General features: G+C 43.9%; 1 protein-coding gene across 5 annotated transcripts in view; it reads right to left on the bottom strand.

Annotated features, from left to right (window-relative positions):
* The window catches only part of CRACR2A (calcium release activated channel regulator 2A), a 132,780-nt gene that overhangs the window by 70,535 nt on the left and 35,059 nt on the right, over positions 1-27,186 (bottom strand). For 4 of the 5 annotated variants that reach the window (XM_033223167.1, XM_033223169.1, XM_033223168.1 and 1 more), the window contains 2 exons: positions 24,298-24,378; positions 7,187-7,450 (listed from right to left, as the gene is read on the bottom strand). In XM_033223167.1, coding sequence (XP_033079058.1) covers positions 7,187-7,414 — 228 coding nt within the window. In that variant the 5' untranslated portion in view covers positions 7,415-7,450; positions 24,298-24,378. The remainder of the gene's footprint in view (positions 1-7,186; positions 7,451-24,297; positions 24,379-27,186) is intronic. The other variant, XM_033223171.1, reaches the window with a different exon arrangement.

The following is a 27,186-nucleotide window of genomic DNA, read 5'->3' as shown; positions in this document are numbered from 1 at the left end:
TCACGCTCACATTCCTTCCTTGGGATAATCCTTCCTCCTTCCCCACCCTCAGCCTAGGATTGCTGGATCTGATTCAAAATGTGGTCTCTCACATGAGCTGGAGCAAGAAATGAGCTGCAGGAAAATTGCAGAGATCAACGGGACCCTCAACATGCCTTTCACCCACACACCCCACACACTTTTCTGTTGTTAGCATGAACCAGGAGAGGCTAGTTCACAGCTCACCTTAGGCACCATCCTGGGTCCAGCAGCACTTCCAACCCCACATCCCCCTGTTGTCTAACCCCAGTCCTTCTTGTCTACATCTCAAGCCAGTTTCCTCCTTTTGTTGTCAGCAAAGATGGGGAAAGCAATATTATAGGTTCCAAATAGTTCTTACTCTTCATGTCCTGGCAAATTAGCGCTGAGTGCTTCTTCAGCCTTCTCTGCAACTGCGCTACAGCTGATTCTTCAACCGTGTTTTGTTGGCCCTCCTTGAAAAATCTTTTAGTCTTAATAACTATAATTATCTCTTATTTATCACTCTGCTCAGGGCCTGCAGAGCCACAGAAAACCAGCTTGTTCTGGTATGGTCCCCTGGTACTGTTTACATTATTTTTGTTATTTTTATTTTATTTTTTTGAGATAGAGTCTCGCTCTGTCACCCAGGCTGGAGTAGAGTAGTGCGATCTCAGCTCACTGCAACCTCCACCTCCCGGGTTCAAGCGATTCTCCTGCCTCAGCCTCCCGGGTAGCTGGGATTACAAGCGCCCACCACCACGCCTGGTTAATTTTTGTATTTTTAGTAGAGACAGTGTTTCACCCTCTTGGCCAGGCTGGTCTTGAACTCCTGACCTTTTGATCCACCTGCCTCAGCTTCCCAAAGTGCTGGGATTACAGGTGTGAGCCACCGCACCTGGCCTACATTTTTAACTAAGTGAGATAAGCAGGGTGGAGGGGAGCAAGATTATTTATTCCACTGTGCAATAAGCCTGTGAGGCTCTGAGATGAGCCTAAAGTCACAGCGGAGACCACAGCTGGGAAAAGAACTGATTTTCCATCCAGGGCTTGAGCAACTGTCTAATAGTTCTCCAGTGCATTCATTCTGTTATTCCCTCACTGTCATTACCTCCCACACCTACCCACCTACCAGCACCACCAAAAGCACAACACAAAGTCTCCCTTGCCAGCACCACCAAGATCCAGCCTTCCAGAGATCCTGTGGCACTCACAGCTTTTCACGCACCTGGAAGGGCGGGCCAGGGAAAACGAGAGGCACGAGGAGGAACTCAGTTTCCTATCCGTACTGCCCATGGCACTAGGAGCTCTTGAGAACTCCTTTAAATACCAGCCTCACTCTTCACTCTCATCTCCGGCATCGCTTCCTCCCTAAGGCCTCTGCAACTACCCAGGTTAGGTCAGGTTACGCAAGCTCCCCAGACTACCTTTCTCTCATTCATAAGTCTTATCTCGATGAACATTTTATATACTGACAGATGTGATTCGTTGATGAATGTCAGCTCCCTCAGTGCTCTGAGAACAGGGACCTCATTCGTTAGGCACTGTTGTGTCCCCAGGATCTAGCCCAGTGCTGACAAACACAAACTCATGTTTGTTTAGATAAGTGTTGAAGGAAGGCATGGATAAGCGCTTGACTAAGAGCAACGGCAGGAGACCCTGAGCTCCTATGTATAGATCCTGATCCTCCACACTCCAGATCCTGACCAGCCCAACTGCTAATTCTCAGCAAGACTCATAGTGACTGGCAGCCTTCCAGAACCTGGAACATGGAGCATCTACAGCAGCAGTACTGAGAGTTCATGTCCCAGAGCCATGGGAAAGTGATGTCTTTTGTTGCACTCCAGCCAGACTCCTTTACCTTCCTGGTCACCAGCCCAGTAACATACCCCACGTAGCTTAAAGCATATGGTCGCACAGCTTCAAACATGCTTCCATGGCATTTTTATTAAGGAGAAAAACAGAAGATATCCATTTTTTATGTCCAGAATGACACTGTCCCTCCTTTTGGGGCATTCACAGCATTCTTTTCAGACGCCGTTCCAGCACCAACCACCCTCTTCCCTGTGGTACAGTTCAGCTATACCAAATCTCTTTAGGACGAGAGTGGGAGGTGGGAGGGCAGGATCAACCTTTATCCTGCTTTGCACCTTGATGTGCTTGGCTTGGGCTGATTACGTGGTATAGGCCAGAGTTACTCAATCTCAGCACTACTGACATTTTAGAATGGACAATTTTTGGTTAAAGAAGGCAGGGGAGGGACCAACCTGTCTATTATAGGATATACAGCAGCATCCCTAGCCTTTGCCTGCTAAACGCTGGCAGCACTTCCCTCACCAGTCGTTTCAATAAAAAATGCCTCCATACATTGTGTAAGGAACATGGCTGTGCTTTGGTCAAGGATAGACCGTGGTAGGATGTTTACATCCTGCATGACTCAGCGAGTTTAGAGCGCAGGCGTATAATTCCACTTGTTATCACAGCCATATAGCCATAACATGAGAAGGCCATCACTTGGCTGTATACCACTATTGTCTGTAAAAGGTATAATTGTCCCGCTGACATTGTGCAGGCATGCTTGCGCTTGTGCCCACAGAAAGAGAGAGAGAGTCAGAGCTGTCTGTCATTGCAAACAGATTGCGGGGAGCCAGGACACACGCCCAAAGAAAGAGTTAATTAAGCTGCTGACCCTGAAGGCAAGGGAGGGCGGGCCATGAAGCTGTGTGTGGGGGCCGCCGGATTAAGTAGCCAAGACGGGGCGGACAGTGTAAGAAAGCTGTTGATGAAAGCTGCTGCTGAATAAAACCATATTCACCTGCCTATGACCCCGAGTGTTGTTTCTGCTCATCTACCCACTTCCTCTGGACCTCAGTACGGGCTGGAACCTATCCCGAAGCATGACAATTGGCGTAGTCGTGAACATGACGCATTGCCATATGTCCTCCAGGAGGCAAAATTGCCGCCACTCATGTAGATTGGACACAAAAATAACAGCAGCTGGATACGAGTGGAAGATTCCCTTTTCAGTAGAAATGCCCATTTCTTTTCTCTAAGACAGGACAGACAACTTGCACCTTAAAAGTGCAATGTGATGGTGCAGCTCCTGTATAAAATGGTACGGTGTCTCCTCAAAAAATGTATAAAATAGAATTATCCTATAATCCAGCAATTTCACTTCTGGGTATATACCCCAAAGAATAAAAAGCAAGGACTTGAACAGATAGTTGCCCATCCATGTCCATATCAGCACTATTCACAAAGAGTCAACAGGTGGAAGTTACCAAGTATCCACTGACAAAGGAATGGAGGAAAAAAATGTGGTATATACATACAATGGACTATTATTCAGACTAAAAATATTCTGACACATGCTATGATACGGATGAACCTTGAGGACATTATACTAAGTGAAATAAGCCAGTCACAACAGGACAAATATTATATAAATCCACCTATATAGGACACCTTGAGTAGTCCAATTCAGAGAGACAGAAAATAGAATGGTGGTTGCCAGGGGCTGGGAGTAGGCGAAATGAGGACGTTGTTTCATGGGTACAGAGTTTCTGTTTTGCATGATAAAAAGAGTTCTGTAGATATATGATAATGGCGGTTGCAGAAGAAAGTGAAAGTACTTAATGTCACTGAACTGCACACTTAAAAAATGGTTACAATGGTAAATTGTGTGCCATCTGTATCTTACCACGATTAAACACAATCACAGTGCAGAGGACATCAGGGACTGGGCTAAGACGTGGCACATACACAGTGCATTTCCAGGGATTTCCAGGTCCCAGTCTCAGGGCTGAGTGTGCTACATGCTTAAGCTCATTCAATTCTCTTTTAATGCTGGGCGGTAGCTATAAATAATTCACAGCTGAGAAACTGTAGCCTAGAGGGGTTAAGAGATTCACACAAATTCATATTACTAGCAAGTTGCAGATTGAGGATTAAAACCCAAGTTAATTTGCTATAAAAATCTTTTAAAGTTTTCTAGTTAACCTAAATCAGGAGTTAGCCGGCTTTTTCTGAAAACAGCCACAGGGAGTGCATATTTTAGGCTTTGTGGGCCATTCGGTCTTTGTCACAACTACTTCACTCTGCCACTGCAGTGGCAGAAACACACAAAACACATAAAAGAATGAGCACATCTGTGTTCCAAGAAAACTTTACTTACAAAAACAGGTAGTGGCCCAGATTTGGTTAGTTTGCCAACTCCTAAATGACTCTTAAGTTTGGCATAGCCAAGAATTCTGGGCAGTGTTGGGGAGGCAGGTGCTTGGTGTTGGTAGATAATCCTTTTACTCCTCCAAAAAAATCAGGGAAACAGGGCTTTTGAGGCTCTAGGTTTTCTCAGAGAGATCTCCTGCCCATCCTCTCCCCATCTCCCTCTCCCTGTCTGTGACTTTCTTCCCACTTGGCTTCTCCATTAGTTCCTCAGCCTCCTGCGTTCTTCCTCCCACCTGGCCTGTGGCCTCTCCTTCCTTGAAGACCACTCTCTGCTGTCAAGGACCTTTCCTGCTTTCTGAACTTGTATGTATATGAAAAATGTGCTCTTTCCCTTCCAGTTCCCATGATGCTGTGCTGGGAGCCTAAGGTAAAAGGGGCGGTGGTGCCCAGGCCCAGGAAGTTAGACACCAACCAAAGGGGGTGACCACATGTACACCACGGCCCCATGTGGCAGTGACAAGCCAACACCACAGATGCCTGGAGGACCTGCTGCAGGAGAACCAAGGGGCATGGGGACTTTCTGCAGAGAGCCACAGCTGACCATGAGAAGCCCCGTTTTTCTTCTTCTTCATGCATCTCCCCCAGCCTATCTTCCTTCAGAGGTGGCCAGCGGAAGCAGCCAGAGATGGTGCTTACATAACGTGCTCTGTTCCCTCTCTTGACAGCACTTGCCAGCCAGAAGAACTAAACATTTCAAATGCTTCGTTGACCACAGGTTCAGAAAAGCGTCAGAAAATTAAGTAGACAGCGGAAACAAATGCCATGGATGCCAAGTTATTGGCTTGCTGGCTTGTTGGTTCAGGCGTCGTCCTGCCTGGATCAGGAGTGGGGACTGGGGAGGAAGGCGGAGTCAGTATTTCTGGGACTTAATGTTTCTGACTATATTTCAAGTCAAATACAAGTGATTTCTTTAAAAATTTATACCTAGTTTAAATTCTCCATGACTCCTCATCCCTTCATTGAAGAGTGGGGCTCAGTGAGAGGTAGGTTATATACAGCAAGAGTGCTGAGTGGCACAGTACATGTGGCTCAGAGTTGACCCTCCATACATGTGAATTTCCTTTTCTTTCTTTCTAGAGGGAATAATCAAAAGTTAAGCCTGATTTTGAAACCACGACCACCAACCACCGCTACTGCAGACCTGTGAATGCCAGTTATGAAGTTCACAGACAGGGGTTTGTCAAAGGTTTCCTCAAAACACACTGAATCTGGCCTTCCACGTGGTGAGGCTTTGGGGACTGGGTTTTGGTGACAGAAACTTACTGGGGGAGTCATCATTGCAAAGGAGGGTGGGTGGGGCTCATTTGTGGGCTGAGCTGGTGCTGTTCCCCAAGTCTTTTCCCTCAATTCGTGCAACAGGTGGAGAGCGGAAGAGCTCCAGGAGACTCATAAGAACATCATCACATGGGGCCAGGGAGAGAAAGAACTGCCACACTTCACCTGGGTCACAAGGCTCCTTTCATAGCCTCCATACCTCAGAGCTCACAGGCATGAGCAGAGATGGGGCTGAGCCTAATGAGGGTCTACATTTCATTGCCCAATTTGGTATATTGTGAAAAACTAGACTTACAGAGAGCCTAGCCATTGTGCTTCCTCCAACAGCACAGGGATGCGCTCCTTTAAAAACTACTCTGATGGCGTGAGTGACACAGAGACAGAGGGGAAAAGAGCTGCTTTGAAAGTACTCTAGTGGAGTCTGTGTTTTATTCACCCACGTTCAAGTGAAATCCTGACGGCGGCATAACAGACTTCAGTCACACACTGAGAAGTTTTTGAAACTAAAGAAAGAAAGGCACCAGACCAGGAGTGGGCAAACTCTGCCCCTGGGCTAACCCAGCAATCCCCTATTTTGGTGTGGCTAGTGAGCTAAGCCTGTTTTTTTTTTTTTTTTTTTTTTTTTTCTGGAGACGGAGTCTTGCTCTGTTGCCCAGGCTGGAGTGCAGTGGCCGGATCTCAGCTCACTGCAAGCTCCGCCTCCCGGGCTTAAGCCATTCTCCTGCCTCAGACTCCCGAGTAGCTGGGACCACAGGCGCCCACCACCTCGCCCGGCTAGTTTTTTGTATTTTTTAGTAGAGACGGGGTTTCACCGTGTTAGCCAGGATGGTCTCGATCTCCTGACCTCGTGATCCACCCGCCTCGGCCTCCCAAAGTGCTGGGATTACAGGCTTGAGCCACTGCGCCCGGCCAAGCCTGGTTTTTACATTTTTAAATGGTCGAAAAGAAATATCAAAAGAATAGCAGTACTTGGTGACACATGGAAATTATATAAAATTCAAACTTCCTTGTCCATAAAGTTTTATTGGAACACGGCACCCTCATTTGTTCACATATTGCCTATGGATGCTTTTGTGCTGCAAAAGCAGAGACGAGTAGCTGTGATAGAGACTGTAAGGTCCACAAAGCGGACAATATTTATTCTCTGGACCTTTATAAAAAGGCTGCCGGGCCCTGCGCTAGGCAATGGTGTGCACTGATGCTCTGCACACCATCTCTCTGGAGAATCTCTTCAGGAGAGTGCAGTGTGTTTGGGTTTGAAGGTGAGAGACGGATAAGACAACCTCAGAAATGCCTTCCTCCCAGGTTGTACCTATTCCTAAGGCACAGACAGCAGGAATGACTTCGTTATAACTCAAGTGGGTGCCTTTCTACTTTCAGTTTCAGCAGGTTCTTCTCTGTGTCTTACTTACGTCCCTTATGTTACTACTATCATTTCCCACAATCCCGGAGAGTTACCGAGGCAGAGAGAAAACAGCGCTGGAGTCTGACAGCAAGTAAAGGCCAGAAATAGAATGAACCCAGGAGGTCCGGCTCCTAGTAGAGTTTGGTCAGACCCTTCCTTCCAAGACAGAACTGATGGCACTTTTTCTGTTAAGGATGTCACCTCCCATGGGGCAAGCTCTAACCCGAGACAGGAAGACATTTGACATTCTCGGTGGGCAGACCTACCGGGGACCCTACTTACCTGCATATCCTTCCTGGCGATGAAGCCCTTGCCTTCAGCATCGCAGGTCTGAAAGAATTCCTGTGCCTTCCTCAGCATGTCTAGCTGGCCCAGCGTCTGCTCCTGAGTCTCCTTCTGCTCCAGGCTGTCCAGGGGATGCAGGCAGGCTCCACGCCCCTCTGGCCCCTGGCCAGACCCCTGACCAAGTCTTTGGGGTCTGGAGACTACCCTCCCATCAGGAGCAGCCATCGAGATTAGTCAGTTTCTTGAAGTCTTTTTCAGAACCTGAACATGGAAAATGGGAGAGAGAAGTGGGTGTGGAAGGTTGGAGTGAGGCTGAAAAAGAACAAGAGGGGATGAGAAGGAAGCACAGAGCCACCCACCAGTGTGTCCAGGCATCTCCTAGCAACCACCTCTTAATTAGCAAAATCTCAGGACAAGGGGAAAATATTCCATGATCACTAATAGATCGGCAAGTCCATCAACGGGAGAAGGGAAGAGGGCAGAAAGAAGACAGACATCTCCAGATTGAAAGAAGATGAAATAGGGGAAGCCCAAAAATAATTTCTCCCAATTTAAACCACCAAACAACAACAAAATAGATCCTGATAGACCAGCTGCCATTTATAGAGCGTTCACTTAGACACCATGCCATGGCCTCTACATACATTTTTTTCATGTAATTCTCACATCTCTCTGACATAGCCATTATCATCTTCACTTTAGCAATGTGAAAACTAAGGCTCAGAGAGGTTGAGTGACTTGCCCAATATCACACAACAAATTACTACAAAAGCTGAGACTGCAATCCAAGCTTGTATAACTTGTACGATCTTAATCCCACCTGTCGTGACTCCTCAGCACTGCCGAGGATGGAAAGCTCTCCTCAGGCAGATGCACTTGCTCCTACATCATTCACAGTCAACAAGTTGTTGGTGAGCTCTTACTCAATGTCATAGACCTCTGCCACAGCTGTGAGCTCTGCAGTTTAAGTAGGAGAAAATGTGCCCCATTCTCAAGGAGCTTCATGTTGCACACGACTTGCCAGGCCTGGTTTGGTGACGCCCAAGGCTGTTTTCGGCCCCAAAAGAATCACAAATCATACACCTCAATCAGACTTTTAAAGACCCTGCAGGAGTGTTTTCAGAAGGTATCTTGCAATGTGATGTGGAAGACAGCACACAGAAACCTGCCTTCCAGTCTGGACTCCACTGCTGCTTATATGACCTTGAACAAGTCGGTACCTGACTGGGCCTCAGTTTCCTTATCCGTATGAGGAGACTGGACCTGTTTATCATTAAGGTCCCTTCTAGTTCTGATCATCTGTAAGTCTGTGAAATCCCCACATCATAAAATGCTATTAATTATAAATGCTATTAATAAAAAACTGAGTTCATGGGATAAAAGGAAATAATAACATCCTTGGATTTTTTTTTTCCATCTGAAGACTTTTTGGAAGCAGAATAGGTCCAAATTTTAAATACACGATCACATTTGGATTTAAAAATAGAGATATGCACTGTCATGCATTTTGTGGCCAAGCTGGAGAACGTGATGCCCTGGATCATATTTCCTGTGTCCATGTGAGTAAGAAAGGAGGAAAATAAGTGAATCACCAGGCAGGTTTCTCTGATTACCAGGCCCTGGGCCTCTGGCTCAGCTATACCATGTCCAAAGCAATCTCAAATCTGTTGATTTCAGTGACCATCTTCCACTTACCAGATGTGTCAAGAGCTGGGGGCCAGAGCTGGAAGAGCTCCTGGCATCAGGAATGAACTTCATGTAACAAGGCCTTGACAGAGCAGAGCAGACTACACCTCTCGCTCCACGTGGCTGGACATGTAATTCCCACTCTGACCCATCTGACCAGCCCTGTCCTCAGGAAATGTTCTTTCTTGTCATCCCTGTGTGTGTGTACTGACCATCACCGAATCCTAAGCAGATTTCACATTTCTATTCTGTCTTTCCCAGAGGGAGCTGCCTTGGATGTAAGCCTGAGGAGGCGGGGCTGTGTCTTCGTGGCTTTTATGTGCATTGTTCAACCCACCTGCATGCAGTGCTGGCTTTGCAAGGGCTTTTGGATAATGATGGTGGTAACGTGAGCTTCTGTAAATATAGCACATGAGCAGAACAGGCTGTTGTCTTCCTGGGACCTTGCCAGGACTCTATCTGCAAGGTCTCTGCACCTAGTAGGCCCCACCCTACTCCCACCTGCTGCTCCCAGGAGACGAGATTAATAATATCTGTCATTCCTTGAGTGCTTTCTCTTGCCAGGCCCCTACCATACTTCATCCTATTGAACCTGACATCCTCCCATACGGTAAGTATAATTAGGATTCCCATCATACAGATGAGGAAACTGAATTTTGGAGAGGTTCATTTGGATCAAAGTCTAGCACAGTCAGAGACCTCTTCTGCTACACTACATTGCCTTCCTGAGACCCAGTTGCGGGCTTGCTCTTAACAGTGTACTCATCCCCAACTGATCTAAATCACCTCCCAGAGGCATATTCATCATTTTAAGGGGAACGTCTTTACTTCATTCATTCATTCATTCATTCATTTATTTCCATCTACTGATTACTATGCAGCAAGCTCTGAGCTAACACTGAGAAATAGTGTTAGGTGACATGGTGAGTAGGACATGGTCCCTGCCCTTAATGAATAAGTCTCTGAGAGTCTCTAACGGTGGGATTTCAATAATGGTGACTGATAGTGGGGGAAAATGTTTTAGATTGAGCCCTAAATAAACTCTGTATCAATCAACTACTATTAAATAACTGTGTGACCTTAAGTGAGCCCTCAAGTCACTCTGGGCCTGAGAAATAGTAGAGAGGATTTCTTAGTTCCAGATCTGATGCTTGCTGGCTTTCTATCTTCCCTAGACCACTTTCCCTCTACCTCTGCCCACCTGTTAACAGGTGATGCATGACATGAAAGAGTCAACTAGTAGTTCTAGAGAAATCAGCTATGAACAACCAGCAGACAGGCACCATGTCTTATCTGATTTTACGGCCAGTTTCTAGCCTAGAATATGGTACATAGTAGGTACTCACTGACCATTGTGTGAAGGAAGACCAAACTTTTGCTGACGTCTTCAGAGGAGGGCCTGCAAGCATTTTTATTTCAGGCAGGTAGCGCTATACGTGGAATTTTTATCTTATAATGAGTAAGTCTAGACTTCTGTTTCCAGAAAAGACGTAGTATCAGAGGCTGGATTTACCCTCCCAATTGAAATAACCAAAAATCCAGAGAGAAGATAACTTTAAAAATGGTTTTCAAGACACTAGACATCAGGAATGAAGGATGGTAATCCTTAAGCAGGGGCAGGACTATACCGAGCTGAGTGAAGCCCCTACAGAACAGGATTTAAAAAGACATTTACTCTCAGGACCTAACCCTGAACTTCCACAACCCTGAGAATTAGTACCTTCCCAAGAGTCAGCTGCTTAGGGTACAAAATCTAAGGAGGCTTTCACATGCAAAATTGTGCATCTGACAGTGATTTCTGTCTTAAATTTTTTTTTATCATAGGGGCTTCACTCATCTGACTCTAGTTCAAGCTCTGTTCCTGAGAGAGAGGAAAGAAACAAAATGAACCCCAAGTTGCCCTGTCTTATTGTCTAAAGAGTTTTTAGGAAACACAGGCACAGTTCGGTAGACTACCTATGCTGAGGAAACCCAACTATACCCTGCTTACGAGAAATGTGTTTTACACATAAAGACACAAACAGTTAAAAGTAAAAGGCTGGAAAAAGATATAACACATTCACATTAGTTAAGAGAATACTGCATATTAATATCAGGCAAAATGGATTGCAGAAGGAAGAATATTAATGGGAATTAAAAAGTCATTTCATATTGATAAAAGGTCATCAATATGCTACAATAATGCTAAACATTTATGTGTCTAATAGCAGAGCTTCGAAATGCACAAAGCAAAAACTGATTGAACTGCAAGGAAAAACAGCAAAGTCATAATGATATCCAAAGATTTCAATAACTTTCTTTCTCAATAATTTATAAAACAAGTTGACAGAAATCTATAAGGATACAGATGACTTGAACAACGCTATTAACCATCTTGACTTAACTGACATTTATAGAACATTCCACCCAATGACAGCTAAATATACTTTTCAAATACACATGGAATACTGACCAAGATAATCCATATTCTGGGGCATAAAATCAGTCTTAATGAATTTAAAAGGATTCAATTTGTACAAAGTATGTACTCTGACCACAGTGGAATTACATTAGAAATCAATAACAGAGAGACCGCTGGAAAATGTCCAAGTATTTGGAAAGAGAGTAACACACTTCTAAACAACCCATGGGCGAAAGAAAAAAAAACAGGAAAGGAGAAATGAAAAAGTATAGTGAACTAAATGGAAAAAAATCACAATATGTCAAATTTTGTGGGATACTGCTAAAGCAGTACTAAGAAAAAATTGATAGCACTAATCATGTATACTTGGAAAGAAGAAAGGGCTCAAATCAATGACCTCAGATTTTACCTTAAGAAACAAGAAAAATAAATACAAATTAAACCCAAAGTAGGGAGAAAAAAATACTAAGGATCAGAAAAGAAAAAATAAAATAGAAAACAGAAAAGCAGTGGAGAAAATCAACAAAACTACCAGCTGGCTCCTTGAGAAGATCAATAAAGAGAGAAGACATAAATTACAATATCAGCAATGTGAGGTGATATCATTACAGATACTATAGATATTAAAAGGCTAATAAGAGAATATTATGAATAACTTTATGCCAACAAATTTGACAATTCAGATTAGATGAACCAATTTCTTGAAAAACACTAAATACCAAAGCTCACTCAAGGAGAGACAGATTACATGAATAACTCTATATCTGCTAAAGAAATTGACCTGATAGTTAAACAAAAAATCTTCCCACAAGAAAACTTCAGGTCCGCATAGCTAAATTGATGAATTCTATCAAATATTTAAAGAATGAGCAATACCAATTCGACACAGACTCTTTCAGAAAATTGAAGAGTAGGAAATGCTTCCTACCATATTATATGAGGCTAGCATTACCCTGATACCAAAACTGAACAAAGATATTACAGAAAAAAATAGGCCAATATCCCTTATGAACACTGATGTAAACATTCTTCAGGCAATTGTAACAGATTGAGTTCAATGCCATATAAAAAGATGATAATCCTGACCAACCAGGGTTTATCTGAGAAAGGCAAGGATGGTTTAACATTTAAAAATCAATAATGTAATTCACCATATTGACAAATTTTAAAAGATAAACCTTTTGATCATCTCAATAGATACAAAAACAGCATCTGACAAAATCTACTCCTGAGAAAAACTAAGAGAACTAGGAATAGGAAGGAACTGGCCCAACATGAAAATGGGCATCTACAGAAACAACACCAGCTGGCATCACACTTAAGGGTGAAAGACCAAATGTTTTGCCCCTGGGGTCAAGAAAAAGACAAGAATGTCTGTTCTTACCACTTCTATTCAACATTGTGTTGGAGATGTTAGCTAGTTCAATGGAGCAAGAAAAAGAAATAAAATACATTCAGATTGGAAAGGAAGACATTAAATTATCTTTATTCCCAGATAGCAGGAGTGCTTATATAAAAAAATCTGGGCCGGGCGCGGTGGCTCAAGCCTGTAATCCCAGCACTTTGGGAGGCCGAGACGGGCGGATCACAAGGTCAGGAGATCGAGACTATCCTGGTTAACATGGTGAAACCCCCGTCTCTACTGAAAAAAAACAAAAAACAAAAAACTAGCCGGGCGAGGTGGCGGGCGCCTGTAGTCCCAGCTACTTGGGAGGCTGAGGCAGGAGAATGGCGTGAACCCAGGAGGCGGAGCTTGCAGTGAGCTGAGATCCGGCCACTGCACTCCAGCCTGGGCGACAGAGCGAAACTCGCCTCAAAAAAACAAACAAACAAAAAATCTGACTAAATTCACAAAAAGCTACCATAACTAATAAGTGAATTTGACAAGGTTGCAGGACACACACTCAGTGTATGATAATCAGCTGTATTTATACTAGCAATAAAAAATTAAAACTGAAATAAAAATACCATTTGCAATGGTATAAAAATATGAGATATGAATATATCTGACAAAGGATGTGTAATACTTATACACTGAAAGCTATAAAATATCAATAAGAATACAAAGAAGACCTAAAACAAATGGAGAGATATGCCATGTTCATGGGATTGAGAGACTCAATATTATTAAGATGTCATTTCTTCCTAAGTCCAATAGATTCATCTCAATTCCAGTCAAAATCCCACCAGGCTTATTTGTAGAAATTGATAACCTGATCTAAAATTCACACAAAAATGAGAAAAACCTAGAATAGCCAAAACAACTTTAAAAAAGAAGAACAAAATTGGAAGACAAACACTACCTGATTTCAAGACTTATTATAAAGCTACAGTAGCCAAGACAGCGATACTGGCATAAAGACACCCAAACAGATAAATGGAACAGAACATACATCAGAGAAGCCAAAAATAGACCCATGTATATAAATGATTTTTGGCAAAGATGCAAGGCAATTCAGAGGATGAAGCACAGTTTTTTCCAACAAATGATACTGAAACAATTGAATATCCATTTGCAAAAAGAGTTTTTTTGTTTGTTTGTTTTTTGTTTTGAGACGGAGTCTTGCTCAGGTTGGAGCGCATTGGTGCGATCTCTGGCTTACTGCAAGCTCCACTTCCCAGGTTACGCCATTCTCCTGCCTCAGCCTCCCGAGTACCTGGGACTACTGGCGCCTGCCACCAGGCCCAGCTAATTTTTTATATTTTTAGTAGAGATGGGGTTTCACCGTGGCCAGGATGGCCTTGATGTCCTGACTTCATGATCCACCCGCTTTGGCCTCCCAAAGTGCTGGGATTACAGGCACAAGTCACCGCGCCCGGCAGCAAAGAGAATTTTAATTCACACCTTGTACCATATACAAAAAATACCTTACAATGTATCATAGACCTAAATGTAATACCTATAAACATAAAACTTCAAGAAGCAAAACATCTTTGTGACCTTAGCTTAGGCAAAAGTTTCTTGGGTATAATAACAAAAGTGCAATTCATTTGAAAAAAATATGACAAATTGGTCTTCATCAAAATTGGAAACATCTGCTCTTTGAAAGCTATAATTTAAGTGAACGAAAAGCAAGCCACAGACTGAGACAAAGTATTTACAAAACACATATCTAATACAGGGTTTTTATCTAGAACGTATAAAGAACTTTCAAAACTCATTCATGAGAAAACAACCCACTTTTTAAAATGGGCAAACCCGGGCACGGTGGCTCACGCCTGTAATCCCAGCACTTGGGGAGGCCGAGGAGGGCGGATCATGAGGTAAGGAGATGTAGACCATCCTGGCGAACACAGTGAAAACCCGTCTCTACTAAAAACACAAAAAAATTAGCCGGGTGAGGTGGCGGGCGCCTGTGGTCCCAGCTACTCGGGAGGCTGAGGCAGGAGAATGGCGTGAACCCGGGAGGCGGAGCTTGCAGTGAGCGGAGATCACACCACTGCACTCCAGTCTGGGCGACAGAGGGAGACTCCATCTCAAAAAATAAAAATAAAAATAAAAATAAAAATAAAAATAAATAAAATGGGCAAAACATTTGAACAGGTGCTTCACCAAACAAGATATAGGGATATCAAACAACTACATAAAAAGATGTTCACCCTCATTAGTTATAAGAGACATGCAACTGAAAACCACAATGAAATACCATGACACACCTATTGGAATGGCTAACATTACAAAGATTGACTGTACCAACTCTTGGCAAAGATGTGGAGCACCTGCAACTCTCATATATTACTAGTAAAAATGTAAAGCAGTACCTCTCCTTTGGAAAACATTTGACAGTTTCTTAGAAAGTCAAACAAATGTTTCCCATATGATCCAGCCATCCTAGTCCTATTTACTCAAGAGAAGAAAAGCATGTGTACATACAAAGACTTGTACATGACTGTTCATAGCACTTTTATTTGTAATAGCCAAAAACAATGACCCAAATGTTCATTGATAGGTAAATGGATAAACAAATTATGAAATGCCAGTTTTAATTAAAGGGAATGAACTGTTGATCCTAAGCAACAAAATGAACAAACTTCAAAATAACCATGTGAGTGACAGAAGTCAGACAAAAAAAGCACATACTATATGATTTCATTTATATAAAATTCTAAAAAATGAAAACATTTGTTAGAAGAAAAGAAGTGAGAGTAGGCAGGAGTGAGAAGGAGGGATTACCAAGAGGTAAGAGGAAATTTTGGGGGGTGTGGATATGTCTGCTACCTTAAGTTCATGAATATGATACATGATTCCATGATAGTTTCCTGGACTTATTTATTTATTCATACACACACATATATACATATATACAAATATATATTAAAACTGATCAAATGGTACACTTTACATATAATGCAGTTTATTATATGTCAATAGCTCCACACATCTATTGAAAAAAAAAAGGGCCGGGCACGGTGGCTCACGCCTGTGGTCCCAGCACTTCGGGAGCCCAAGGTGGGTGGATCACAAGGTCAGGAGATCGAGACCATCCTGGCTAACATGGTGAAACCCTGTCTCTACTAATAAAACAACAAATTAGCTGGGTGTGGTGGCAGGCACCTGTAGTCCCAGCTACTTGGGAGGCTGACACAGGAGAATGGCGTGAACCCAGGAGGCGGAGCTTGCAGTGAGCCGAGATCCCACCACTGCACTCCAGCTGAGGCGACAGAGCAAGACTCCATCTCAAAAAAAGAAAAAGAAAAAGAAAAAAAAAGGGTCAGAACCTTCTTCTGTCTCCCAGGCCTTGCAAATCTAGTCCAGTCCATTGTATTTATCCCAGGAGCCTGATTCTGCCTTTTACATTCAACTCCAGCAAGGAGGAAATGGCTGAAAATTAAGCAATTTCCCTGTGAAAACTTTCAGTCTGTTTGTGGAGGGAGCTAAATAAACCCTACAAATAAAGAAGCAGGCAGAGCCCCTTGTGAAGGCCACTGACCTAACATGACTTCAGCCTCTTCTCTCTTACCCTGTGTCCCCTGGCTAGACCTGCAGTCTTTGCTGAGCATCTGTGGCTTTCTCAAGAGCCGCGGAAAACAAAACAGCAGAAGTGCTTCTATTTTAATTTCCAAATAAAGTGGAAGCCCTGCATGAGCTCGGCTGTCTCCCATTTGGAGGAAGCCCAAGGATGCCTTAATCTCAGGGCTAGACATAGCTTTTTGTCTCAAAGATTTTCCATTAGACCAACAGACAGTAAGTACATCCATAAAGGATGAAATGGTGGAGTGTATTCTAAAGGCAAAGGGAAAAGACCACCACAAGGAGAAAAGAGAAAATACTTTTTATCTGCCTGACTCTGTGAGAGTTTCCAGGCCACTCTCCTCCCTCCAGAATGGTTCCATAAAAGCCTTTATAAACAGATGGGAATTATCCAGTCCTTAAATATTTCCAGGAGGATTTCCCAGATATCCAAGGTAATTCTAGCAGCTTAGTAACTGCTGCAATCAGAAAGTTCGTAGATCAAACTTAAATCCCTTCTAAGGGTTCTAAGCTAATTTTCCCCTTAATCTGGGCTCCGGAGAGACAGAGAACAGCTGGCCTCTCCACACCACACCAGTGGCAAACCTGAAAGCAGCCACTAAGTCATCCAGATTTCCCTTGAATCTCTCCTGCAGCACAGAGTTAGGAAACGGAAAGGCCAAAAAGCATCTCCAGGACCCATTCACATCTCTTTATTCACCCAGGCTTCAGCAGGAGGGATCCTCCATATGTAGCAGTACCCTGAAGCCCCAGTGATCAACTCGGAGCTCGCGATGTCTGATAAAGGCAAAGAGATAGGTGGGTCTCTTCAAACTGCAGAGAGGCAGGAGGACTGGGGATTAGTATCTGATGTGGGTGCAGTCTTGTGGGACAGACCCCTTAAACTGTGGGGTCTGCGCTAACTCTGGATAATGTCAGAATTGAATTGACTTCTAGGATACACATTTGGTGTCAGAAGAAAAGACACTGCAATATTTAACAACCAATTTTCCAGGTTGGTGTAGGGGGGCAGCCCTGATTTGTAGCATCTGCCTATTTCTGTGGTGTCAATATTCCCACTGTGACCAATTTCAACCTACCAACAATCTATTGGCTCTCACCAAGAAAGAGATTGAGTGGCTGATGTTTCTGGAAAAGGGAAGCTGCATCCCCAGTACTTTTTGCACAGGTGTTAGTAGCTGATACCACTTTAGAACGTATCCCCTCAACCCTAAACGTATAGGGCAGGACCCATTATTAAACGTCTTAGTGGTTGGTGGGGAAAGGCAGAGTTTCACAGGGGGGTCACCAGTTCTTCATGCCTGTGCCTCTTCTACACACCCCATGACCAGGGCAGGCCCTCGAGTGGGAGCAGGAGACAAGGCAGATGCAAGCACCCTGATGGTGAGGAACAGAGATGCTGAGCTGCATCTCACTGGGCTCCTCTCACCACCCCCTGCTCAGGAGGAAAGCACTTAGCACAGGAGCCAAACCCAGCCAGAAATGAGACTTGTCCCTGTTCCATATGAGAGTATTATTTATTTCTTTGACACATAGTAAAGTTAGGGGGCTTTGGACAAATACCACCCCTTCTCTGATAGGCCTCTTGCCTTGGTGGATAAGAACATAAATTCCAAGGCCAGAGTGCCTGAGTTAGCAGTATGACTCTGGCAAATTTCTTACACTCTCTGAACTTCATTTTCCTCATCTGTAAAATGAAGGGCCAGGGTAGCAACTTACGTGTGTCAGCTATCACTTATTTATTTAGAGAGGGAGTCTCACTCTGTTGTCCAGGCTGAAGTGCAGTGGCATGATCTCAGCTCACAGCAACTTCTGGCTCCTGGATTCAAGCAAGTCTCCTGCCTCAGTTTCCCAAGTAGCTGTGATTACAGGGGTGTGCCACCAAGCCCAGCTAATTTTTTTATTATTTTTAGCAGAGATGGGGCTTTACCATGTTGGCCAGGTGGGTCTTGAACTCCTGACCTCAAGTGGTCCACCTGCCTCAGCCTCCCAAAGTGCTGGGATTACAGGCATGAGCCACTGCACCCAGCCTGTCAGCTACTATTATTATTATTGGAATCAAATTGGCTTCCTCCACCCCAGATTATATTCTAACAAAACGAACGAATAAAAAAGCAAACAAACAAAACAAAAAAATTACATGAAGACAAACAACCAAGAGGCCCCAAAATCTACCCTTGACTCCCCCAGCTGGACAGGACTTCCTGGGGTGATCTTCCCTACCCCAGGCCATCAAGAAGGTGAATATGCCCCACCAACCACAGAAAGGGGCAGGTGGATGGAGGTGCATTTGACTGCCTTTGAAACAGGCAGTCTTTCCGTTCTGCAGCCTGCTGTAACTTCTGCCATGCTCCATCCAGCATCCCTGCTCCTCAAATTAGGTCCAATTTTCTTGTTCTAGCCTCAAGGGAGACAGGGAACAGCTGTCTCCTACCTCTGTAAAATAAGTCTTCCAGGTCTGGACAACTATTATTAAACAGCCCCCTTCACACTTCTCTTGCTCTATTATAAGATACATTAAAAGCCTTGATAATGATTTGAGGTCTCTGTGAGATGGTTGCTGTTCACCCTAATTCCTTCAATAATTAGTGGTTGTAAACCACTTTGAAGATAAAAAGCATTTTATAAGAAGTAAGTCCTATTATGACTAGCTTTCCAATATTTCCTTGCTGAAGCCAATAAGAACATCAAAGCCAAACATAGCCACAGCATGGTAGCTGGTGGTTAATTAGATGTATTTCAAGGCGTCTGGTATATATTAAAGAAACTGCTGCAAAATTTATCAACATTAAAAAAGGGTCTGCTTTCTTCCCATGAACAAGCTTTTTTAAAAGGCTGTCAGTGCTGATGCCTGCAAGACAAGAGCCTGAAGAGGACAAATTGCTCATGTATCCCCTGCGCCTGGAAGAAAGAGAGAGATATAATAATAACACCTGGCTTGGTATAACATCCTTTCTTATCGTTGTCTCTACAATTCTATGTATACCAGATCTCCTTTTGTTTTGTTTTTGCAATGATGCTGTAATACAGGCAAGTAAAGTCACACTATCCCCACTTTATAGATAAGGAAGCTGCACATGACGATGAATTTTAGAAGCAGATCAGTGTGGTGTACCTGGACAAAGTCAGGGCTGCAGATCTGTTATCAAGGTGGTGTTATCGATGCTCCACTCAGACACCCTTGAATACTTTTTGTGGATCTTCCCTCAGCATCTGTGTGCTTTTGCTTCTAACTCTCTGAACCTGTAACTCTTAGAAGGTGGACCCCTGAGCTATTGACCCACTTGGTCCACACGGACAGAGCCAGAAGTGCCTGGAAGTTTCCCCCACCCCTCTAAAGAACCCTTATCCAAAGACTGATGGGCGTGGAATTAGGAAAGCCCAGTACTCTTGCCTCCAGTGGGGACAAACTCTGAGTTGTGATTTACACTCTGGAACACTTTTGTGGGGACAGAGGCTGGAACTTTGCTGAGATCTCACTCTGTGTGGCTTCCTCCTCTCTCCCATCCTGCTTCCCCATCCCTTATCAGGTTCTCCTGGGAGCATTTTCTTAATAAATCACCTGAATATGAATCTTCCTCTCAGGGTTGGCTTTCTGGAAGCCCAATCTAAGATAATTCTCTTGACCCAACATTAATGACGACATTTTGTATATTTATTAGGCGATACATTCTCCCAGATTCCCTTAGTTCCAAACCTTCCCTTTCAAGTCTCCAGACCTAAATATCTATGTTTTCTGTGTCTGCTCCTATGCCCTTAACTCTTAGCTCTCTATTCTCAATGCCTCTCTTTCTCTTGGATTATGATGTTCCAACTCTTTCTGGAAAAATTGTTGCAATTTCTCCAGCTATGTGGAAGGCACTGAATCAGGGAGCTGCTGTGGGAGATACAGAGATAAGTTTACAACTATGGTCTTTCACAATGCACTGACAGTCTAGCAGAGGACAACACACAAACAGCAGAGGTAGACGAGGTGAGACGAGCCACGTGTGTGTGCGCAATAAAAACTGTAGGCACAAACAACTCTCAGGGTGGTCCCCCAAAATAAAATTACTCTCCAGTCATTCTCTACACCATACAATTCTGACTCATTTTACTTAATTTTTGAAGCCAAAGCTGCTCTCAAATGTTTGAGAAAATGAAAGTCAGCTATGGTAGAGATAATCCCAATGAGTGGATAATCCAATAAAGAGGAGATTTTATTTAAATCTGCTTTGCATTATTCTTTACAGCAGCACCACAGGAAGCTGTTTCAGAAAAAGTTAAGTAATTTATTGCGGGAAAACGGCTAATTAATGACAGAGGATGAATTTAATCTTAAGTCGGCCTGACTCTTTACAACCTCAGTTTCCGGCCGGGCGCAGTGGCTTACGCCGATAATCCCAGCACTTTGGAAGGCTGAGGTGGGTGGATCACTTGAGGTCAGGAGTTCGCGGCCAGCCTGGTCAACATGGTGAAACCCTGTCTCTACTAAAACTACAAAATTAGCCGGGCATGGTGGTGCAAGCCTGTAATTTCAGTTACTCGGAAGCCTGAGGTAGGAGAATCACTTCAACCCGGGAGGCAGAGGTTGCAGCGAGCCAAGATTGTGCCACTGCGCTCTGGCCTGGGTGACAGAGCGAGACTCTGTCTCAAAAAAAAAGTTAAAAAGTAAATAAAACCTTGGTTTCTTTATTTGTAAAATGAGGCTAATGATTCTTACTTGCAGAATTGTTGTAAGGATTATACAAAAATAATGCACCCGGCATATCGAAAATACCTGATACAATATGGACTACATGGTAGGTGGTTGTTATTATTATCGTTCCCAGATTTATAACATGATTGAACCAGAGGTATTTTGTGTGCACATTTTAAAGGCTTCTAATGTGTACTACTAAACTGCTTTCCAGAAAAAGGTTAAGCAAAGCCCTAAGAAGACTGCTAGGAAGATCTGTCTAAAATGAGACCTGATCATGCCTCCCCACTGTTTTCAGTATCAATCTTAAACACAAGGGACCACTACTACTTCTTTAGAGTAATCGCCCTCTTCTCCTACCACATTCACTTCCTTCCAAATTATTTCCTGTTCTCTCAGCTCTTTTGTGCCTTGGCATCTTCCAATATACAGCTCAGTCATCTGGCATGCCCTTTCCATTTGTCTGTGCTAAGTCTTATGGGTATTTAATATCTCACTCTATTCCAGCTGATATAACAAAATATAGACTGGATGGCTTATAAACAATAGACATTTATTTCTCCCAGTTCTGGAGGCTGGAAGTCTGAGATCAGGTGCCAGCATGGTTGGGTTCTGGCGAGGGCCCTCTTCTGAGCTGCAGACTGCAACTTCTCACACTGTTCTCACATGGTAAGGAAGATGGGAAGTTGGCCGGGCGCAATGGCTCACGCCTGTAATCCCAGCACTTTGGGAGGCCAAGGCGGGTGGATCATGAGGTCAAGAGATCCAGACCATCCTGGCCAACATGGTGAAACTCCGACTCTACTAAAAATACAAAAATTAGCTGGGCATGGTGATGGATGCCTGTAATCCCAGCTACTTGGGAGGCTAAGGCAGGAGAATCACTTGAACCCAGGAGGCGGAGGTTGCAGTGAGCCAAGATTGTGCCACTGCACTCCAGCCTGGCAACAGAGTGAGGTTCCACCTCAAAAAAAAAAAAAAAAAAAAAAGGAAGTTTATTAGGGCCTCTTTTATCAGGGCACTAATCCCATTAGAGTCCTCAAAGGCCCCATTTCCTACTCTCATCCACTTGGGAGGTTAAGTTTCAACATAATGAGTTTTAAAGTGACACAGTTATTCAGTCCATAGCATTCCAACCCTGATTTTCCCAGCTCATGTCCTTCTCACATGCAAAATACACTCATTCCATTCCAACAGCCTCAAAAGTCTCCACTCGTTCTAGCATAAACTCAAAGACAGAAAGTCCAAAATCTCATGTAAATATCATGTAAATCAGATATGGCTGAGACTCAGTATCATTCATTCTAAGACAAATTCCTCACCAGCTGTGAACCTGTGAAATCAAACAGGTTATGTACTTCCAAAATACAGTGATGGGACAGGGGCATGACAGGTGTTCCCATCTCTAAAGGGATAGGCTGAGAATGTTCCAAATCTTTACGTTCTCTGCTTTTGACTCGCAATTTCATCTTAAGTCATAGTCCTCCTCTCAAATTTTACTATAAGCAGTCAAGAGAAACTAGGCCACTCCTTTAAACTTTGCTTAGATATTTCCTCAGTCAAATATCCAATTTCATCACTCTGAGGTTCTACCTTCTACAAAGGACTGATGTAAGCACAACTCAGCCAAGTTCTTTGCCACTTTATAACAAGGCTGGCCTTTCCTCTAGTGTCTAATAACATGTTCTTCATTTTCATCTGAGACCTCATCAGAAAGGCTTTTATCATGCATATTCCTACCAATGTAGGATGACTTACGTCTTGTTTAAGCTTGAGGCCTTCTCTACAGCTCTTCTCTTCTCCTTCTGAGCCTTCACCAGAACCACCTTTAAAAGTCAGTTCATGGCAATGTAGGCTTTTTCTAGCATGTACCTCAAAATTCTTCCAGCCTCTACCTATTACCCATTCCATAGCCACATCCACATTTTCAGGGATTTATTACAGTGGCACGCCACTCTTGGTAACAAATTCAGGATTAGAGTTTAACTTACAAGATGTTATACTGAGGTGGAATAAAAGGCCATCCAAAGGGCTAAATTTTGATATTTTCTCCAAGCCATAGTCTTGTATGAATCACTACGAGTTTGGATAGCACATTATTCTAATGGATTTTAGTGGCTGGTAGAAAATGAGAGAAAAACAAAGACAACAATGAATCTAGCCTGCAGAGATAACCCCAACAGTTCCCAATTATTTCCTCATCAAACCTTTAGTCTTCATTCCCTCTCCCTTTCCTATTCTTGTCCTGTCTCAACCCCATCTGTCAAGAGGCTAGCAGGAACATAGTACCATAGAAAGGTTCAGGCATCAAAAATAAAGTTCAGGTGTGAACTTTGCCACCCTGTGACGTTGGGAAGTTGGCCATTTCTTTTGTTTTTTAAAGTGGGATAACAGTTTCCTTCCTGCCTATCTGTATTAGGTCATTCTTGCATTGCTATAAAGAAATATCTGAGACTGGATAATTTAAGAAGAAAACAAGTTTAATTGATATATGGTTCTGCAGGCTATGCAAGCATGGTGCCAACATCTGCTTGGCTACTGGGGAGGCCCCAGGGAGCTCTTACTCACGGCAGAAGGTGAAGCAGGAGCTTGCACGTCACATGGCAAAGCGGGAGCAACAGAGAGAGAGAGACAGTTGGGGGTGAGGTGCCACACACTTTTAAATGACCAGATATCATGAGAACTCACTCACTATGGTAAATACAGCACCAAGCCATGAGCGATGGTGCTAAGCCATTCATGAGGATTCACCCCCATCAGCCAATCACCTCCCACCAGGCCCACCTCCAAAATCAGGGATTACAATTCAACATGAGATTTGGGCAGTGACAAATATCCAAACTATTACTCTATCACTATCCCACGGGAAGTGGCTCAAATGAGACGGCAGATGTGAAAGTGAACAGTGATGCTATACACCAATGCAAACACACCCTCCTCATTGCCAAGGGAGGCTAGACAAGAGGGAAATCAGGATTGGACAGGCTCCACAGTGGAACTGGCTCTGTGAGGGACCAGTGGCTGAGGAGTGGCTCTTTGCAGAGAGAGGCTAATAAAGGTTCCAGACCCTTGTGCCCACATGTAAAAGAGCTGGGCAAAGTGATGAACCCTCTCTCCCAGAGGCCTCCCTTAAATGAACTTAAGTGATACCCCAACAAGGTGGAATAGCCCCTCTGTCATCTAGTATTTTTAAAACTGTCCTCAAGAAGGCTGATGAACTCTGTTTCCCAAATCTAAGGTCCCGCTGCTGATCCTCATGAATATTAAAAAACAGCTACAATAGTGCTAACAAGGCAGGGCCTGGAGTTGGGGTCTGGGGTGGGGGCAGATCTAGTACTCTGCAGCCTGCTGTCTTTTGTTCGCTCACTCACCTTGCAGCTCCTGGCTCCTCAGAGGACCTGCAACTCTTCACACCTGGAGGGTACTTTGGCCACTGGTGACTTGCATTCCACCTGGGAAATACACAAGAGATGCATCACATCTTTTTTCCATTGAGGTTTTCCATTGAGGGTTACAACAGAAGTGACTTTATAGGAATTCTGGAAAAACAGGGGAAACATCCCTCCTACCACATTGCAGTGTTCTGGAAGAAAACAGGCCTAACTCATCCTCTTCCAGGTTTTGGAGAAGAGGAGGGAAGATGAAGGAACAGCAGTGATAAGTCTGCTTAGTGACCCTGAATCCAGAAGTTATGTCCAGCTTGATGGGAGCAGACCCTTGTGCATGAGAAGGGCGTAGCCTCAGGATTAATTGGACACTGCCCCCCACAGAGCTCCAGCTCCAAGCAAGTGCTCTTGAAATTCTTTCCATCCAAATCCACAGATGCTGTCTACGCCATAGGAGCTCACCTTTGAAGACAGCAATGTAAGCATGTGGCAAGAATCACTGCCCTCCCTAAGAAAGAAATGCAGTAGGATGTACAAGAAAGCCTAGGGGCTACATAAGGAGGGAAAGCTGAAAGACAATGGAGGAGGGACAGGCTTTGGGACAGGGAGACGATGGGCTTCCTTGCACAGGACAGTTTGGGAGTGCTATGACTGAACCTAGAAAGCAATTTGACAGAATGCTTTGGCCACGTTAAGTAGCACAGTCTGAGAACGTGCTTGAAATGACTCAAGGGAGCAGTAGTGGTTACAAAAAGGGGACTGGGATTATCTATTGTATAATGCCAAAGCTCAAACCACAGCTAGACCTGGAAGTCCAGATGTATATCACCAAGGAATCTGGCCTCTGTGCCTCTCATATGCACAATTCATGGGAGGCAAATATTCATCAGGTGTTTCCTATCCTATATGAGGTAACACAGCGCTTGCGTTCATTCATTTTGTTCAATGAATATTCACTCTGTGCAGGCACTTTTGTTAGGTGCCAAAGGCAGCAACAGGCAAATCCAGCAAGGTATTGTCCTTGTGGCACTTATATTCCAGTGGCCAGTTATTTCCAGAGACAAATAAAAATATGCAGACCAAATAAGCACTTTTAGATAATGAAAAGTGCTGGAGCAAGGTAACCCCCTCTCTAAGCCACCTGTTGGCACCCTTGTCCCCTGACCCACTGGCATTGCTACCAGGATGCTGGAAGCAAACAAATGGGGAGACTTCCCTCTCTGGTGTTTTCCCAGGCAGCAGCCCTCAGCAAAGCCAGCGCAGTGGGAAAACAGGAGAAGAAAGCTGCCCTGTCTTGTCCCCACTGCTGACACCTGGGAAACTCACTTAGAAAAAAATTGTTTAGACTATAAATAAGATGTGAACAGTATTATTTCCAGATGGTAACCTTAAGAGATGATTTGTATTTTCTTCTGAATTTTCTGATATTTTTGTTATTATGATGCATTGTTTTGCATTAAGGAGAGAAACATATTTTTTAATGAGAAGATTGGCCTAGCTAAATTAAATTAATAAGGAATACATTTGGACAAATAGGCAGGAGCCAGATCTGAGGATGATGAACAACATCTTACCATATCACTTTACGGTTTACAAAGCAATTTCACAAAAACATCTCCTTCAACCCTTATAAGACTTTCTTGAGGTTACATAGAAAATGCAGGAGAATGCCTGACCCTCAGGTCCCTGACTTCTAGGCCAATGTATTTTCCATTATTCCACTGCCCATCTGTAGCAGACCTTACTTCTCTTTACAGCTGAGGAATTCAGAAAGCCACAGAGCCCCAGATCTGGACTCTCTTCTCCCACCCCTTGCCATCTCCTAGAGCGACCATGCTAATTAATTCATGCATTTATTGATCTAGTCTTTACAGACCCCCTGCCAGTTTCCAGGCACTGGGTGCATGGGATACGGTGAAGAAGCAAATAGGTCTCCCAGCGGGTTGGGGGAAAGGCTTTAACAAATGAGTGTTGATATATGAGTCAGGAAAGGTTTCTGTGGAGCGAGTGGGATTTAAACTGGGCTTAGAGAGTGAATGGGATTTGGATACTCCTCAGGATAATCCCATTTAGCAAGGCCACAAGCAATGCCCAGGAAACCCACAGCAGTTGGTGGGATTTTTCTTCCAGATGCTGGTGGCTGGCTTCCTGGCCTCTTGCCTGTCCTGGGACTTGAGAGTGGGCCTCTACCCCCTCCATCATGTCTGCTGGTTTCTAAGTGTCTCTCTAACAACGCTCTGAAGAGCCAGGAGTGCTGCTGGCCACCAACGCTGAACATGAAGACTGATTTCAGCACCGGGCAAGCTGGCAAATGCTGAAAACACCTGGTTAATTAGCTCGTCTGCACATTGGGCTTTTACTGCAATATATCCATATGCAAAACTCAAATACTTCCAGGTGCTGGGACCCAGTTGGGACAGAACATTCAAGTCGGGTTATGCTCTCAGTTGCCATTTGATATTGCAGGCACTACCACTGCGATCCGGGCTAGGGTAAGCTCCCTGGACACACCACCAACTGAGCGGTAACAACAGCAATAACCATAAAATGATGAGAGCACACTTTTACATGGTGCTGCAGAGTATACAAAGGATTTCGTAATTTATGCCTATCAATTATGAGTCAATATCTTATTTGTAATACACCTACATTATTATATGGCTTTCAAAGATTATGCTATTTTATTTATCATAAGAACATGCCAGCAGTTATAGATCCTGGTTGACTGCTGTGGCGGGCTGGGCCTAGGGATGCCAGATGTCTCCCATATACTCCTCCATGTGACACTTAGTCACCTTCAATGACACCTCCATCTCCAAAGCATTCCAACTCACTGGTGTGGCCTTTGAATGGATGAAGAGAGCCTTAGATGAG

The sequence above is a fragment of the Trachypithecus francoisi genome, unplaced genomic scaffold, assembly GCF_009764315.1.
Source record: "Trachypithecus francoisi isolate TF-2019V2 unplaced genomic scaffold, Tfra_2.0 Lachesis_group11, whole genome shotgun sequence".
In the NCBI taxonomy this organism is placed as follows: Eukaryota; Metazoa; Chordata; class Mammalia; order Primates; family Cercopithecidae; genus Trachypithecus; species Trachypithecus francoisi.
The sequence above is the reverse complement of the archived record's forward strand: the minus strand, read 5'-3'. Positions and strand labels throughout refer to the sequence as shown.